The sequence below is a fragment of the Argopecten irradians genome, chromosome 14 (genome assembly GCF_041381155.1).
Source record: "Argopecten irradians isolate NY chromosome 14, Ai_NY, whole genome shotgun sequence".
In the NCBI taxonomy this organism is placed as follows: domain Eukaryota; kingdom Metazoa; phylum Mollusca; class Bivalvia; order Pectinida; family Pectinidae; genus Argopecten; species Argopecten irradians.
The window spans coordinates 23370656-23389687 of NC_091147.1; the positions used below are offsets into that span (position 1 = coordinate 23370656).

Below are 19032 nucleotides of genomic sequence, written 5' to 3' on the forward strand. Positions count from 1 at the left end.
GAAACATGTTACAAAATAGGTTTAATGTATTTTATATGAATATGCATTACCATTTATAAAAAAAATACAGTCATCAAAAATGTATTCCGTAAGTTACGACAGTGGTCGTTTTTAATTTTATAAACGATTCCACGTTCACTTCCGGAAATGCAAAGGCGTCTAAACAGCAACCAATGCAGAAACTAATTTGACATCAAACAATCCTTGAGAAGAGAAGTCACGATGGCTGTAAGTGATAGCATTATTTTGTTTTGAATGTGGAATGCAAATGCTAGCTAATTTGGTCTCCTAGCAAATTATATTGTCCATACGTGACGTGTTACATGTCGTCTGCCGTAACTGGTCGTTACAACAAAATTGACAGGTGTCCTGTTAGTTTTCACGACAGCTGGCGGAAGTTTTTGATAATGGCTGTCGGCACGGTGATCTAATTCAATATATTCCAATACTTTGCATTTTGAAGCGAGATTCCTAATTTCAATTGAAATTCGATAAATACATGTTCATGTATCTATTCAAACATTTTCTAAAGTAAATCCAACAGACCAAAAATGTACCAGCTATTCACATATGTGCTAAAAACATATTTTTCGCAAATCCTAACACTTTTGTTAAATACTAGAAGATAAACGTTAGGAAGGATAAAGCCAAATCATTTCATCAGTTGGTATAGTCAAATAGAAGCTTCAAATTTATTTATTATACCGTAGCTATTAACAATTTTTGGACAAAATAAAATGTTCAGAGATGCCATGAACAACCCCATTAACTATTACTAAAAATGTCATTTACCTCCAGGACTCGCCAGCGGATGGGGATGGAGGAGCTCAAGGAAAGAGCCCAGCCTCATCCAAGGTAAAATTGTCACAAGAGTAATACATGTATAAAAATAGCACAGGGTTATAAACCAAGGGTCTAAAATATGACTGAAGGAGCAAGACTAGTGTTTGATTTTCAGGTAGAATGTAAAAACTTACCTTGTTCCTATAGACAGATTTTGTTTGTTCCTATAGACAGATTCTTTAGATTCTGGTTTCTTTCTATATAGTAAACATTTTATTTACATCCAATTGGGCTGACAAGAGTGATTGTTATAATTATTGTATGAAGTCAATATGCTTTATTTTTTTATGTACCGGTACTGGTATGTATACCCAGTAAATTCTTTAACATGCAAAAAAGAAACTTTTACTCCATTTTGCATAATCCTTAAAATTCTTCCATAATATTGTCATGATAGATTTATGAAATGTATAACACAAAGAAAAAAAATATAGATATTAAATAAAATGTTTCCATGTATTAATAGCTGGACCAGTTATCAAGGGAGGATCTCACCAAGTTTGTGAAGAAACAGATGTTGATGTTACAAAAAAGTAGAGCCAAAATTGAAGGTAAATATTGTTACTATCATCATTAATACGCTGAAAAGAAATTACCAACTTTCAATTTACTGAAAAAATATTTATGATAAGATAAGAACGATATTATTACAGGAAAGGAAGCTACCTGGTTCAAAAGGTTTACCAGGTTGACAACTGTAGCAATAATAATATAACACCCCTATGTGATGATGAGTTTCATTTAATGATGCTGAACTTTGGACAATACCCCTTAAACAGTATTTGAGGAAATAATGAAACATTTTAATTTCACCTTGATTTACAATATTTTTTGGTAATAACCTTTAATTTGACGTTTTTTCATTGTGTTTTCGTTTCCTCAGAAATGACAAAGAAGATGACTGAAGTGGAAGCCAGCAAGTCACCAGGTGGTGACGATGGTGGGAAGGATAAAAAGATTCAGGTTTGTATATCATGTACCGGTAATAGTAATGGATCTTGCAGCAAAACTGGTAAATATCTTTCCATATAAATGCAAAAAAAACTATGAATATACTTATATTAGTGCATAAAGAATCATAAAGAAGAAACAAAGCTTATGTAAAGTGTTTTGTTTACTAACAGGAACTGGAGGAAGAATTGAAAACATTAGAAGAAGAAAAAGCGGACATGTTGTCAGCATACCAAGCTGTACAACAAGCCCAGGAGCTGTCAATATCTAAGTTTGAGGTAAATTATCACAAATAATAATTTCATATCTGTATCCAATCAAGGAGGTATAAATTCTCCATTTCTAAGTTTGAGATAAATTATCAAAGAAACATCATGTATTTTTACTTAATCAATGAGATACAGATTCTCCATGTGTAAGGTTGAGGACAATTATAGAAAAATGTTACAGCTTTATATCTGGTCCAGGACATGGTTGTATAAAACCTATGTAACCCTGGTCAATACTAGCCACATTATATTGCTTGGCTAGAGAGAACTTCTCTTTAGCTCGATCAGTTGAGGCTCAGACTAGTAATCCAGAGGTCCCGAGTTCGATTCCTGGCAGAGACAGGTTAAATTTATTGTAAATCCTGCACCCTGTTATATCTCTAAAAGTTAAAATAATTAGTTTTACATGTCTGGTGACAAAGACATAAACAATCTTACAAGGTGGAGATCCTCAGCTACAGACTTAAGTGTTTTCTGGGAATATACTAATGCATATATATATGTTATATTGATTGTGCTGTATGTTCCAGGATATGAATTCCCAGTGCAAAGCCCTGCAGGAAGAAAAGCAAAAAATGGAGACAGAATTATCATCTGTGCAAAAAATCAGAAAGGTAGTGTTTTCTTATGACGGAAAAAGATAATACCGATATTCATAATTTTATGATTTTACCATTCAAGATTATTATGTTTTTAGTTTCCTGTGAATATATAGTGAGTTGTCTTCTATATATTCTTAATATCAGATTTAAATAATTCTGTTGCATTGTGCCTGTATTTAAAAGAATAATGAAATATTTCAGACAAAGTTTTCAGAACAATGACAGTACACAAACATAAACTTACATACTATATCTATGTGATATCCTGGTATGTGTTTCAGGAACTAGCCGAGCAGGTTGAGTGCATGACTATGAAGGATGAAACACTTAGCTCTTCACTTCAGTTTATGCAGCAGGAACAGGATAAAATAATGCAGGAAAATAAGGTTAGTGTGGGAAGGAACAGAAAGGAAGATTTCCCTTAAATGCACTTTTTAACTATATTTCTCTGCGTTAAAAATGCTCCACCGCTGACAAATGGTATTTTTTTCTCTATCAAAAACAGGAGCGGACGAAGTAGTATTTTTCTTTGGTTACAAAAGTTACTTCCTTTACACCATTACCACTATTGAAAAGTTTGAGCTTCTTATTTTACTTCAAAATAGAAATATCAAAAATAATTAATTGAACTCTGAAAAAAATTCTGTGGAACTATGTCCTATATGGAATGAAGTACTGATTGCACATGTACCAAAAGGAAAATATATTATTTAATATTATTTAGTTGTATCAATATGCACATGATTAAATACCAATTATTGTTCAAATGATGAATAACGTTTATGCTCTGTCGGCGGTGGAGCATCTTTATAAAAGCTCACTTATCTTATATTTCAAATCACCAGTGCTGTATTAATTCTCAAGAAGCCCATCCTAAATAGTGACATTTTAGTATCAATTGAGTTATCCTCACAAAACCCTTCAATCTCAGTGTGAAAATGTAGTACCATATTTATCCTCATTTACTTTTGATGTGAAACAGCACCATATTTATTCTATATTAAAGTTTCTTTCGGTAGACTGTCATATTTTACTAAAAATGCTCTTACCAGTACTTGTGCCACATCTTGCTAAACAATTCTCTTACTGGTATTCGTTCAATCATTAGTTGTTATAATTATTGTCCTCAAAAATCAAACATGCACAAAAGATATGAAATTATTTAGATGTTGTAAAACACTTTCATCTTCGTTTCTGAAAATTCTTGAAAGTACAAAAAAGAAATGGGTGTTATTTGTTCGCAGAGGCATGTACAGTAGCTTACAGCGAATTTATGTTTATATGATATTAATTTCCATTCCCCGTCAAAGGTTAAGATTCTGTAATACAATGTCTACATGTATGTAGCCTGGTCAATACTAGCCGCAGTATATATCGTTCAGCTAGAGAGAACTTCTCATTAGCTCCATGGGTTGAGTGTCAGACTAGTAATCCAGAGGTCTTGAGTTAGATCCCTGTCAGAGGCAGTGATTAAATTTATCATAAATCCTGCACCCTGTGACATGTATTACAATCTGTGCTTATAACAAAATGATTTTGTTGGTCTACAAGGGTTCATTAAAACTGTGTTTTACTGTATACAGAGAATGCTGTTTTTTTCTTCATGACAGACAACACTTATATTGATAATGTTATTATTACACAGGACTTAAAATCCCAGGCAGAGATACTCACTGACGCTCGAGACAAAGTGATGCAGAAACTGAAACAGATGAAGAAGCTACAGGAGACCCAGGGCAGTGAGAGTGAGGGACAGGTCAAGCAGCTGACCGCCCAGGTGTCTGAATTACAGACACAGCTTACACAGGCTAACGAGGAGCTACAGGTAATTAACTTAAATTACCTGAGTATATAGTCACATGATAATCTAGTAGAAGTCATAGAGTGTTGCCAAAAATACCATGTAGCTGTTTATTTTTGTGTGGAATATGTTATCGCAATGTTTTAAGGACATTGTTATGGTTACGAAAATTTGATCCACGAAAAATACGTCATATGTTTTGAGAAATAGATGAAATATTTACCTTAAACCAACTTTCTTTCATTGGCGATTTTCTTGACTTTTACGAATATCATGATCCAAGTAAGTTTGGGAAAGTTTATCTCTGTGAATTAATATCTACATCATCTATATTGATAGGAAGTATCATTCAACTGTTAAGTCTGCGAATGTTAATCTTTGCAAATTTGTTTTGAAATGAAAATTGTGAAATAATCTTTGCAAATTTGTTTTGAAATGAAAATCGTGAAATTTAAAAGCCTCGAATGATAGCTGGTTAACAGTTTACCCATATTACCAGTTTTTGTCCATTCACCTGCAAAAATAACGGGCTATACGTTATCTGAGAATCTTAATATTCATCGAGTACAGCTTTGAAACAAGTTTTAAGGCCAAAGTATAGTTGCATGTTATTGAAAAAGAGTTTTCTCTTTTATTGGATAAGAAATGAAAATGTCCTGTTGTCATAATCTAGCTATGAAGTTTTAATTAAAAAGACAGTGAAAGAAATTGTGACGATAAGTATTTCTTGAATTTGTTTTATTATTTGGTGTGGTTTAATACATTGAAGCATTTGTCAAAAATGATTAGGTGAATAAATTAAACAGTCATTCTTTGAATTTTCAGGCTCGAAATAAAGCCATTGGAAATCTTGAAGATGAAGTTACTTCACTAAAAGCTGTGTTGGAGAAAGACAAATCTTCAGCTGAAGAATTACAGGAGGAATTGAACATTAGCAACAAAGAGAAACAGAGTTTAGAAGAAACCAACTCCAATCTCTCTACAATGTTAGAGGAGGCAAAATCTGCTAAAGAGCAGATAGCGAACTCATTCCAGGAGGAAATAAATGCATTAAAACAGAGACTTGAACATGACAAAGAACAGCAACAAGAAAATGAGGAGGCTAAAGGTCAGGTCGCGGAATCTCTTCAGAAAGAGGTCAACGAGTTAACGCAAAAACTGAAACAGGAGTCGGAGAATCACAAGAAGGACGTGGAAGATTTGACTTCATCGCAGAAAAAATTCCAGGAGGATTTCGCCAGTACTAGTAAAATGATGCAGGAGTTGATAGAGGGAAAAGAGAAGATGGTTGAACAGAAAAAGGAGGTCATGGATGAAAATGAAAGATTGAAAAGATTATTGGAAGAAAAAAATAAAATGGAAGAAATCAGTGCTGATGTGACGGACAAGATGAGTATTTTGGAGAAACAGATGGAAGAAGCTGTAAGAGGACGAACATCAGCGGAGAAAATATCTGATGAACGAGGGCAGAGAATTGAAGAGTTGGAAGGGAAATGTGAGGGTCTAAAGGGGGACCTTCTTGTCGTTACCAAGGAGATACAAGATAACCAGGAAAAAATCAAACAGAACCAACAGGAGAAGGAAAAATTGAAAAAAGAACTTATGACAATGGAAAAGAAAGTCAAGGAGCTACAGAGTACGAATGAATCTCTGAAGTCTGCCAAAAAAGAGCAGACGGCCAAGGGAGGTAAGAAGAGTAATCCAACGGACCAGAAGTTTAAGGCCGTACTTCAACAGAAGGAGGAGTTAGTGTCAGAAATGAAACGTGTGAGCGAGGAGCGTGACGGTCTGAATGTTCGGGTGCGTGACCTCGTAGAAGAACAGGAGATGCTGATGGCAGACATGCAGAAGAAAGAGGAACAGATGCTAGAATGGGAACACATGATGAACATGTTACAACAAGAAAAGGAACGCATGCTGCATGAACTTGACGTAACTGAGGAACGAGATCAGAAACTTGTAGCTGAGTTAGACGCAATGAGATGTACAATGTCTGAAATTCTTGGGATCGAAACAGACCCAGCAGATGACGTGTTTAATGAAGATGAAGACGATTCAGTGATGATGGCGATGGATAAGATTAAAGGACTTGTTACACAAATTGTTAGCAAAACTGAAAACCTGAAATCTGAGTTAGACAAAGCTTGTAGTAGTAACGGTGACAATTCGGTACAACTTCATTTTGTCAGACGTGAATTAGATGAAGCAAGAAAGGAGAAAGAATCCATAGAGAGGGAGAAAGAATCACTAGAAGTGATTGTCCAGCTTGCAAAGGAAAAAGAACAGGACTTGTCTTCAGAGAATAATCATCTGAAGGAAGTGAGTGAAACTGGAGATACTGAGATTAGAGAATTAAGAGAAATGTGTCTCAGTCTTAAACAGCAGCTGGATCAAGCAGAGGAGGAGAAAACTAAAATGGCCAGCCAGGTCAAAGAGACAGAGGAAAAGTTGAAAGAACGGCAGGCTTATACAGAAGAATTGGAGAACAAAATCTTAGATATGTCAAATGCTTTGGCTGAGTCGAGGAAGAAACATGAACAATTTATTGAAAAGATGGAAACTGATGGTGCATCAACTACTGAAACACTTCAACAAGAAATAAAGAGCCTTCAAGAGAATATCAAATCTCTTGAAGAGGAGTTGGAGTCTGTTAAATCTAAGCATCAGTCGGCTATCACAGAGGCTGCAAACTTGTCAAAACAGGCCGACGACAAGGGGCTTCAGTTAACTGAGATGATGGGTAAAGTCAATCACATTGAACTAGAGCTGAAAAATATCACAGACGAAAAACAAAAATTAGATGAGAGGCACAAAGAATCAATGGCAGAAAAGGAAAATGTTTTAGCAGACCTTACTGAAAAATGTCAAAAACTTGAAACAGAATCCCAGCATATGAAAGAAGAGAAAGAAAAAGTTAGTGCTGAGAATCAAACAATGCAAGAACAGATTTCAGATTTCAAAGCGAAATGTACTAGTCTTGAGGATAACATAACACAACTACAAACCTCTTCCGAAAAAAAGGAGGAGAATTTGTCATCCCATACTACAGTGCTACAGGATCAGATCAACAACCTACAGGACGAGAAGAACCAGTATTCTGCCACTCTCCAGGAAAGAGAAAACCAATTAGAGCAACTTCAGGCCTCGCTGGATGAGAAAATGAAAGAAATTGATCTACTCGAGCGTCAATCACAAAGTAAAACGGAAGAATACCAAGATGTGTTGATGGAATTGGACAAATTGAAGGACAGCATTGAAACTGGACAACAAGAAAATTCTGATTTAAAAGCAAAATTATCAGAGGCTACCCAACAAAGTCAGGTGTTAGCTAAGTATGAACAAGACATCGGGGCACTACAAAAGGAAAATGACTCAGTGAAGGAACAATTGAAAAAATTACAGGAGGAAAATGAATCAGTGAATGAACGAGTGAATAATCTAACTGAGGAAAATAGATCAATGTTAGAAAAGAATAAATCGCTTCAGGAGGATTCCCATCAAGATATTGTTAACAAACAGTCAGAAATTAAAGACTTGACAGAGCGTTTGTCTGTGATAATGGAGGAACTCAGTGAAATTAACGCCCATAAGGAAAGACTAGTCAAAGAATTTAAAGATAAATGTGATGAAGAAGTGAACCTTAAAGCTAAAATAGAGAAATTAGAAAATAATCTACAGTCTCTTGAAAGTGAAAAAGAAACTGTTTCAAAGGATTTAGAATCTGTTAAAGCAGAGGCTGAAGATTTGAGAGGTGAAAAGGAAAAATTAAACATTGAGTGTGAGGAGTTGAAGGGTAGGTTATCGAGTTTAGAGGATGGGGCGACAGGGTCAGAGAAACAGCTAGCCGATATGACCGGCCAGCTTGAGAAACTTAAGGCGGAGAAAGACAATGCTAATGATAAATTATCATCTCTACAAGATTCTCATGCTACTGTTTCTGAAAAGTTATCCCATTCTGAAACCGAGGTAAACAAACTTAAAGAAGATAAACAAAGTTTAAATGAGACGATTCAAGAACTTGAAAACAAAGTTAAGCATTTACAGGAATTACAAACCGAAATTGACAATTTGAATAAGCGGTGTACTGAATATGAGAAAGTCCTTCATGAGAAAAATGAGGAAAAACAGGCTGTGGATGTTTGTATGGCGGAAACAAGTGAAAAACTGGCTAAGTATGTTACTGACTATGGGGAGTTGAAAACCTCACATGTAGAATTAATGGAGAGTAACAACAAAATGAAAGTAGAAAATGTAGGATTAGTGGAGAGTAATGACCGAATGAAAGCAGAAAATGTAGGATTAATGGAGAGTCTGGAGAAACTGAAGGTAGAACAGACAGATCTGGTAACACAGGTACAGAAATTCACTCAGCTGGAGGCAGAGAACCAACAGAAATCCAGCGTAAGTATTTCTTCATATCTTGAAAATTTTGATGATCAAAAATGTATTATTTTGTGACTAAGTCACAGTGGCTGAGGCTACAAAAATATGATTTGCACTTCAGAATGATAGAGACTAGGTTGTTATAAGGTATCTGCATTTCTAACAGTGGAGTGTCTGAGTCCCAGTGTCTATGTGTTAAAAGTGACACTCAACCAATCACCCCAACTCCTCCCCTGAATGAGAAATCAGAATAAGTGGTCTTGTCGACCTCTACTACCAAAACATTCAACATGTCCTTAACAATATAAAATATAAATAACACCTGACTCCAAATTCTCAACAACCAAAAAAAAAAAAAATTAAAAAATTAAAAAATTAACTTCAGTTAGAAAGTTTGATTTCAGCCATATTGAGAGTATGGAGAGGTGACTTAAGTTTTTACTCCATTCACTGCTTTTTGTTTCAAGAAATTTGGGCCTGGATTTCTTTATCACGACAGATACATGTTTAAGTTTTTGTTTTAAATGTTTGTACAGGATTCTAGTGCTGAGGTAGGTAAGCTAAAACAGAGCCTAAAGGAGAAGGAAGCTGTTGCAGCCAAACTCAAAGCTGTGGCAGTCAAGTGTAAAAAAGAACTGGCAGAGACTAACAAAAAGGTAAAACTAGGTCACTGCTACCGAGATGTTCTTGTTGAATAAATTTTCAATTTAATGAATTTTGTATTTGGCTTGATTCACAAAATTGTAAGACACACATGATATGCACTATTTTGAATAGTTTTTGTGAATTTAGGTAATGAATTTCTTGAATTGTTTTGATGTCCACTTGAAGTTTATATTATTTTAGTGTAGATAATTCCCCTCAATTACCATCTTGATGTTGTTTAAATTTCTTTCCCCTGGCATTTATAACCATGACATTTTATATAGAGGTAGAAAAATTGAACAAAACACTTTAAGAAATTTTTACGAATTTTATAGCTTGTTGAAAGCACGAAAGAGTTGGAAGGCGTGAAAAAGGCTAAATCTGACCTTGAACAGAAATTTGAGGTCCTGGAGCAGTCACAGAAATCTGATTCTATTGTGGCAGAGAGTTACCAGGTATGTACTTAAAAAAACTTTGATAGTGAATGGATAAGAAAGATTAATGTTAAGATTGAAGAAACACATATGGTATGCCATATTGGGGTACAAGTTGTTTTCGTGGAGATATTTGTCTGCGACTTGGTGGGCCTTCGGAGTTGTTGCTAAATTAGATGCATGAAATAATAAAACCAAGTATGTCTCTTCTTTAGGTAGTCCGCAAAATTTAAATTCCCATTATGCTTTCACCAAACTTTGCTAAAATATACATTAACATCCCTTATGAAAGGTTCTTCATTTGGTTTCTTTCCAATGAAGATAATTACGCAATAATCAATTAGTAAAGAATTCTTAAAATAGAACGGGTTGATTTGCATAGTTAAAAATACCTCGTGTATACGTATATGTTCGATACCCGGATATAGTAAACAAAACAAGCATGGCCGAGAGAGAGGGCAGTTTTGAGCAAACGGTGAGCAATGCAATGTTCTATAATTGTTTTAGTATATGATACACATTAGATTTCACATATTATAAATGTGTCCTGTCAAAGGTTACTTATAGTTTATATAAAGCTTAATACAAAATACGTATTAATCGAAAAATAGTGGATGTAAATAGTGAAATGCATACATGGGGCACCATATGGGGTATTTTATCGTACAAATATAAACACGTGGCCGTGTCAATTTTGGTGATGATCGGTTGATTTTCTTTCCTCTCGTGTAATAATTTGAGATAAATACGGTATTTATTCCAAACGATATATAAATAAATAAATATCATGATACTACTAATCTATTCATAATTTGAGAGTTAGGAGAGCACAGTATATCTAAATACTTAGAATTAAACATACGCATAGAGGTGGACTAATATAGCTTACTCTATACATGTATTATAACTGCTTTCTATTTCTTCTTTGGGTATTTTATAACGATATTCTTATGTCTATGAAATATGTGATAGTACATACATGTACATGTAGATGAATGTAGTCGAGATACATATCAATCTGTATGCTGAGACATGTCTGTATTACATTACTTTGCTCATAATCAACACGGTTACTGCATGTATACGTTATTTGTAAATATATGTATACATATCGTATATTACATCTATATATATATCTATTCTCAGTATTCATGTACCCAACTTATATGTGTTTGTTAGGATCCAGCCTACTTAATTGACATATATACCGTTGCTATTACCTACTTAATTTTTTTTATCAATTATGCATGTAAACATTTTCTGGTATATATTCCAACCAGGGGGCTATATACCGATACATTTCGAGATTTCATTTCTGTATAATTAACTGATTAAGGATGTATTCTTCTGAGGTTTCAGTCCCGTTGAAGTCTCGTTTCGACAAAGATCAAAGAAGTTACGAGATTTTCAAATGCAATTTATCGATATCTGCAGCAAGTTGCCAGTTGCAAATTTTGTCAAAAAATTACAGTTCTAACTTTAGCCGATTTTTTTATATGGGGATTTTAAGAAATGGCCCATTTGGCGGCCATTTTGAAATTGTGTCTTTTTCGCTTCAAGTAGAGCGACAGCTTTACCATTTTTTACTGAAAATGTTTTTACTTGAATCATCACTGCACCTGCATTTTTAGCTGTATTGAGCTAATTTTTGCTGTAAATCTTTACTTGATTCGTGATAATTAAAATATTGAGCATTAATGTATGAAATGATTCACTTTTTTCACTTTATTTTTACATTTAATGGTAATTTGAGCACTTATAATTTTTACTCTAAAATACTAAAAAATAACAAATTTTCAAGTGGGGCAAAAAAAGTAAGCACACGGACCCCCCATTTTTCTGCCTGATTCTGAAAGAACAACCCTTTTCCTATTGATATGCAAAATATTAACAAAAGTTTAATACCAGAACTTTTTCTATAAAGGGTTAGATTTGGCAAAAATGGCTGAAAATGGTGCATTTTGTAGCTCAAAATTAAGGGGTAGGGGTAGCATATCTTGTTATTCTGAGAAAAAATATTAGTCTTTTTGATCAAAACTGGTATATTTTAAAAGAAGACTACTGGAAAATAAATTATACAAACATAAATACATATCAAACACCTCATTAGGAAATTATGGCTTTAATATCTTGTGTATATGGTCAAAACGGCAAAATTCCCATAAAATCCAATATTTTGTCAACTAGGTATCTTTGAGTGACAGTAGCTCAAAAACGAGCACACGGACATATGTTTTTTCTTTCATTTTCTTTCATGGTATGAACTCCTCTTTCCAAAAATCTATATAAGAAAAAAAGTTTAATACAAGAAAATTTTGACTTCTCAGAGGAGTACATCCTTAACAATTATGTCTCGATTACGTTTCGTGTGGTAAGAAAAGGATCGTCATACATTTCATCAGAGTATGCGTGTTTATACACCAAGTGATTACGAGGTGCATGAGTCTTAATTATCGTATGGGCATTTTTAAATATAGGCCTGCAATTTTAATAATAAATATGTACACTGACCGAATTAAACTAATCAAAGACTCGCATTTATATTAGTACAAACGTCAGTATTAGAGTAAACTAAGGGGATATAAATATTGTCAGACTATTGGAGTTTCATCATTAAAAAGACACAACATATATTATTTTGACCCTTGATGCTACCTGGTGGACTATCATTTGCCGTCAGTACGTAATTCTTAGTACCGTATACATGTACGTAGTAAAAAGGAAAAGGGAATTGAAACTGAAATTTCTCTAGTTTCACGAGTGTGCATTCCATTTTACGCTGAACGTGAATTATGTTTATTAGCATTCAGTCCATTTGTTTTCATAGAACAAGTTCGATTTGTGGAGCAAGCATATATATATAAGAGAGAAAAATGTCTATAGAGCCAAACACCAGCGGTTCATATACAAAAATGTACATGTATCTTTACATGTAGCATAAACATATATTATGTATATATGTTCCTGCGTGTAGTAATTACAACGTTCATAATAATAATCTTATGCTACAATGTGGATTGTACTCAGTTAGTAATTCATGATCATGATCATTTGTCATGGATATATCCGATAATGCCGATATCGTCGTTGACCCTGTTGTCTCAAACAAACACTGGTCTAAGTTTATGTTCGGTCTTCGATGGAGTAGAACATGTAGGCTTACCAGACTTCGTATGTATATGTATGTATATATCGCTGTATTAACATAAAAAGAAAACAAAGTGTAATATTTATATAGCTGGTAACGACATGGCGTGTTTGTGTTTACTTTCATTTGTTTACGAGTTTTGTCGAGCCACCCCGTTGGAGGCCTCATCTCGTTTCGATGTACACATTTCAATAAAGCTAGATTAGGCCCAAAAGGCATCTATAAATCTTTATTACAGAATACATAAGATAAGCAAATACCATTGTAATTATAATTTAGTTAATTGATTGCTTTCCATTCAAGAACAAAAACTTTTTGAACAGTTTTAGCCTAGTTTTATATAGTACATATATATACATTGTATACATGTACATGTACAACATGTATTTGTAGGTCCACGCGTGGAATGCGTGGGTTCGTAACGTGCTAGCGATCGAGCAACTTGGCCGCTAAATTGTCGTTGTTTGAATGTGTGTTCGGTTCGCTGACACGTATTTGGCGAGTCTTCAGTGCGTTGGCCATGCACGTATATGCATGATGTTGAAGTTTGTTAGGGAAATTCCACTCTTTATGTGCCTACGCATGCGTACTAGATTGTTTTGGCTCTGGGGCGGAACTACGGATTTCCCCCTCTCCGAAGAGGGGTTTTCTATTGTTTTTGGAAAACACAGAAATGTTGGGTATTTTTTATTACCGGATATTTTCATAAGGATATATGCTCTACTATTCAGCAAAGTTTGGTACTTTATGACGATATTTTTTCACCCCAAAACATAATGGGGCTTTAAACTTCTAACAAAAATTCAAATTTTTACGTTTGATATAAAAGTCATGAAGTTAATAACCCATAAAAATAACTGACAATGTGGAATCTTTTTAAATTATTACATTTATTCCACTAATTCCGATACATGCATATAAGTTGTATTTATAAAATTAACTTTTATCTGAAATGTAATTTTCAAAACAAATTGCTTTGTAAATATTTTTGTCACATGACCTTTCATTTTTATCCCAACAGTCTCTGCAGGTAGAGCACAAAAGGTTATCCCAGGAATTGGACACTCACAAGAAGACAGCTGACCAATACAAACGTGACCTTGAACTTACGGTACAGGACTCATCGGAGGTCAAACAGAAACTGGCCAACACAAAGGAGGAGAAAGAAAGGATTAATACAGAAAAGGATAAACTGACCTCACAGATCAAGGTAAACACAGGGTCAAAGGTTACATTAGAGGTCAAAAGGTCAAATTTATTGTATAGGTTAATTTTTTGCCTCTTTCTGATATCTAATATATTTTCCAAATGTAATGAAATGTTTCATTGTGCATTATCATTGACTCTTTTTGATCAGGTTTTGGTTATTAAATTTCTGATAAATATTTAAAATGTTTCTTTTTCTTCAGAGTTTAGAAACTTCAGTTAGTGAGCTAAAGTCTAAACTATCAGCATCTGAAAAGGAAAAAGAGGCAAACAGAATTCAGTATGAGGAAATATCCAAGGAGAAAACACAGGTATATATTATATTATTTATCAAGAATAGATTGGGCTCATTAAAAACGTTCAACATTGTATATGAAAAAGACAATACAGTAATAACGAATCTCTAAAGACCAATGAAATCGCTCTGTTATAAGCTAAGTTTGTTATACACTTATTTGAGACATTGTTTTAGGAACATTGAAACAGAATGAAAATTAATACCTTATAACCATGAATTCGTTGACAGCATGTTCATTATAAACGTGTTTTAGTACTTCCCTTCTTAGTTTATAGTAGATTTAACTTGTATAACCTGGAATAGTAATTAAAACCTGTATAACTCGGAAACCTAGCTATACCGGCCAAATATGCTGATCTTGGGGACATTTGGTTTAGCAAGTTACACAAATTTAAATGACGATAAAGGGGCCCATAGATTTCAGCATCATCTATGTAACAATTGTCTGTATGCCAGCTGTCAATCTAATCACCAGTGGACCACTTTTGACTTTGCACTTTTTGTGTATACTCTGATATTTGTTCAAAAATTGAATGCATACATTCATATTCATGTGCGGGCATGCAGTGTTACTAAATTCTATCTGTCAATTGGACAATGTTTATTTGAAGTGTAGACACTTTAGTTTATTGGTATATGGCTTACAGATGATGATACATTTCTCAGGGTTCAGCAAAAAAAGTAGTTTGTACCTAGACTTTATTGTTAACACAAAACTACAACCATTGCTATGTATAATATTATAATACTAAGTTTACCAATTAACAGATATTCATTTATGGAATATTTTCTAAATAAACGGTTAGTAAAAACTGACTAGTTTGACAGCCCTAATATAAAATATATTTTTATTTTCATAGTTACAAAGCAGATTAACTGATCAGGAAGAGAGGTCAAAGGTCGACCTTGAGAAACAGAAGTCCATTATCACGGGTCTGCAGGGCCAGATACAGACCATGCAGAACCACCTGGAGCATGCCAAACAGGTAAGTAGGTCATAACACAGGTCTGCTGGTAGAGTGGTCAAGGTGTTTGGGAGACTTGTGGGGTAGTTAGTACTGACTATAGATTGGCACTGTTGATGTCCCTGCTATGAAATGAGGGAGACGAGGGTGGAGGGGGGGGGTTAGTTAGCAAGTACTCACTATAGATTGGCACTGATGTGCCTGCTGTGAAATGAGGGAGTCGGGGGGGGGGGGAGGATAGTTAGCAAGTACTGACTATAGATTGGCACTGTTGATGTCCCTGCAGTGAAATGAGGGAGTCGGGGGGAGAGGGATAGTGGCTTATAGTGTTAACAATTTCTGTTGTGTGCTGCCTTGTCCAATGGCTAGGGGGATATGATAGCAATGTCTATTATGTTTTTATCTGTCCTGCCTCTTTGCCTTCGGAACGGACACTTGAATTCATATGGAAGCAATAGCTCTTGCATCCTACAAACATTTCTAGTTCTTCAGGAACTTTCCTCTACCACCAAGTCAGTATACGTCCTTTAATACAATAACATGACAAACGGGGGCCGAGTGATTAAGATATCCCAGTTAATTACCACTCCACTTCTTGGTCTGTGGTTTTTCTCCGGGTACTCTGGTTTTCATCCACCACATAAATCTGACACATTCTTTAATAGGACATTAATATACAAATGGCAAATATTAATAGGATTTAAAATACAAACAAACTAAACACATGGTTTCTGATAAGTTTTAATACATAATTAAACTAGAAAAAAGGAAAAGCTGTTCTATTTGAAGTTAATTATTGATTGCAAGACTTATCTTATGGAGTTCTTGTTGTAAACAGGAAGCCAATCAGAGTAATATGATGGATCTGGAGATAGCAGACTATGAACGAACAGTTCAGGCCCTCAATACGCAGCTGAAGGAAAAGGAGACTGCTATAGGGGAACTGAAGGTGGAGATAGAGAGAAAGGAGGAACGAGTAAAATCTCTACAGGAACAATTAGGTAAGATAGAGAGAAAGGAGGAACGAGTAAAGTCTCTACAGGAACAATTAGGTAAGATAGAGAGAACGGAAGAACGAGTAAAATCTCTACTGGAACAATTAAGTAAGATAGAGAGAACAGAAGAACGAGTCAAGTCTCCACAGGAACAATTAGGTAAGATAGAGAGCAAGGAGGAACAAGTAAAGTCTCTAAAGGAACAATTAGGTAAGATAGAAAGAAATAAGGAATGAGAAAACTCTTACAGGAACAATTAGGTAAGATAAAGAGAAAGGAAGAATGAAAAAGTCTGTACAGGAATAGTTAGGTAAACTAGAGATAAAGATAATATAGAGAGAATGGAAAAAAAGTTAAAGTCTCTACAGGAACAATTAAATAAGATAGAGAGAAAGGTAAGATAGAGAGAAAGGTAAGATAGAGAGAAAGGTAAGATAGAGAGAAAGAAGAAATGAGTGAAGTATCTACAGAAACAATTAGAAAGGAAAAATAAATCAAGTCTCTACAGGAATATTTTAAGAAGGAAAGAAAGAAGAAACAAGCCAAGCCTACAATATTAAATAGATAAGACAGAGAGAAGGATGAATGAGTTATGTCTTTACATAAAAAGAGATAAAGAGAAGAGTCAAGACTGCAGAATCAAATAGATAAAATAGAGAGAAAGAGAAGTCTAGTTTTTAAATGAACAAATTGTTAACATAGAGAGAAAGGAAAAGCGAGCCGTATCATGACAAGAACAAATAGGTAAGATATGTAATATTGAGATCCGGCCTTCGGCTGCCACTTGCCGAAAGGTAAATTGCGCTCCATTGTGCTGTATAATTCAATATTTGTCTACTTTGTCCCGTATTACTATGTTCGAATCCTATTATGTATTCATGTTCATTTTGTATGTCTTGATAAACGGCCAGATCGCCTCGAAAATTTGACAATTTAGTTTTGTCCACACGGTTGGAATTACTTCCTTGTCCCATAATACAGAGATAGCTACAAAGGCGTAAAGATTTGGTTATACTTCATATTTTAACGCTTTGCTTTTAATTTTTTCTGTCTCTCGTAAGTACATTGTGATGTAATTCATGTTTTATACAGAGGCTGTTGATGAACAAAGAAACCAGTCAGAAGAGCGAGGCAACAAATTTAAACAGATGCTCGTCAAAACCAAAAAGGAACTGGCAGACGCCAAGAAATGGGTAAGTTAGTGTTAGATTGAGAAATCAGATTTTAAAATGTTGATTATATTTTTATCATTCACCAAGCAATGTTAAGGGTAAAGCATGTATAATGGGACTTTTTCACATACCACGTGATATCCAGTGATGATGGAATGTGACTCTGTAATGAGGTTAAAGATGCTCCACCGCCGACACAGCATAATTAAAATGGTTTTCATTATTTGAACAATTTTTGGTGTTCAATCGTGTGTATTTATGTCTAATTAACACAAAAAATAATATATATATTTTTATTTTGCCTTTGGTGCATGCGCAATCAGTACTTCATTCCTTATAGGAAAAAGTGCGTCGGAATTTTTTCGGATTGCAATTAATTATTGTTCATATTTTAAGCTTTACATTGAATAAGAAGCTCAAACTTTTCAATGGTGGTAATGGTTTAAAGTAAGTAAATTTTGTAACTGAAGAAAATTACTAAATCATCTGCTCCTGTTTTTGATAGTGAAAAAATACCATTTGTCAGCGGTGGAGATTCTTTAACAAAGGATATCATCATTTAGCGTCATTCCATCACCAATAAAAACAAAAGTTCAACACAAATGTTATCGGGTATCACGTGGTACATGAATTAGTCCCATTATTATGCAGTTCAACAAATAAACATGCACCAATGGTTTGTTTGCACAGAATCAAATTTGTTTTTCTTTCGTTATGCTTACAATTTCATTTTCCACAACCATTAATTTTTGATTTGTTTATCAGGAAACAGAACAGCGGTCCTCAGATGCACACCTCCGCGGTGAGATGGAACATCTAAATCAACAACTCGAGGAAAACAAGGTCAGCTATATACATGTATTTTAATGAATCAGAAACCGTAAAATGGTTCTACTATAATTAAGTTTTCATCTCATATTTCTGACTAAGCATTCTTACCTGCTTATCTAGAATGATTAAATGTTGATTTTGTGCTCATATGCAAACATGTTTTTTCGTATTCAAGGTAATTGTGTTTAAAATAAGAAAACTCTGAGCAATAGTCTTTATTTAATTGACTAAAATCATTATTACGACCTTTTAATTATAGATACAAATGAGTGAGCTGGCGGGAGAAAACCAGAAGTTTAAGGAAAAGATGAGGTCATTATCAGACTCTAACCAAAGGACAATTAGGTCACTAGAGAGTCAGGTTCAGTCGCTACAGGACGATGTGGAGGTGGCGAGGAGTGAACAGGGGGCGATACAGGCTGAGTACGAAAGTTATAAGGTAAGAGGGCCATACAGACCAAGCACAAAATTGTTGTATTTTCTGATTGT

General features: G+C 34.5%; 1 protein-coding gene across 1 annotated transcript in view; it reads left to right on the top strand.

Moving 5' to 3' along the window:
- Positions 1-129: 129 nt before the first annotated feature.
- The window catches only part of LOC138308190 (GRIP and coiled-coil domain-containing protein 2-like), a 31969-nt gene continuing 13066 nt past the window's right edge, over positions 130-19032 (top strand). The window contains exons 1-18 of the mRNA XM_069249134.1: positions 130-228; positions 799-855; positions 1310-1394; positions 1727-1806; positions 1968-2072; positions 2594-2677; positions 2947-3051; positions 4311-4490; positions 5292-8867; positions 9386-9505; positions 9830-9949; positions 14098-14286; positions 14486-14593; positions 15441-15566; positions 16384-16546; positions 17633-17733; positions 18478-18555; positions 18803-18982. Coding sequence (XP_069105235.1) covers positions 223-228; positions 799-855; positions 1310-1394; positions 1727-1806; positions 1968-2072; positions 2594-2677; positions 2947-3051; positions 4311-4490; positions 5292-8867; positions 9386-9505; positions 9830-9949; positions 14098-14286; positions 14486-14593; positions 15441-15566; positions 16384-16546; positions 17633-17733; positions 18478-18555; positions 18803-18982 — 5463 coding nt within the window. The 5' untranslated portion in view covers positions 130-222. The remainder of the gene's footprint in view (positions 229-798; positions 856-1309; positions 1395-1726; positions 1807-1967; positions 2073-2593; positions 2678-2946; positions 3052-4310; positions 4491-5291; positions 8868-9385; positions 9506-9829; positions 9950-14097; positions 14287-14485; positions 14594-15440; positions 15567-16383; positions 16547-17632; positions 17734-18477; positions 18556-18802; positions 18983-19032) is intronic.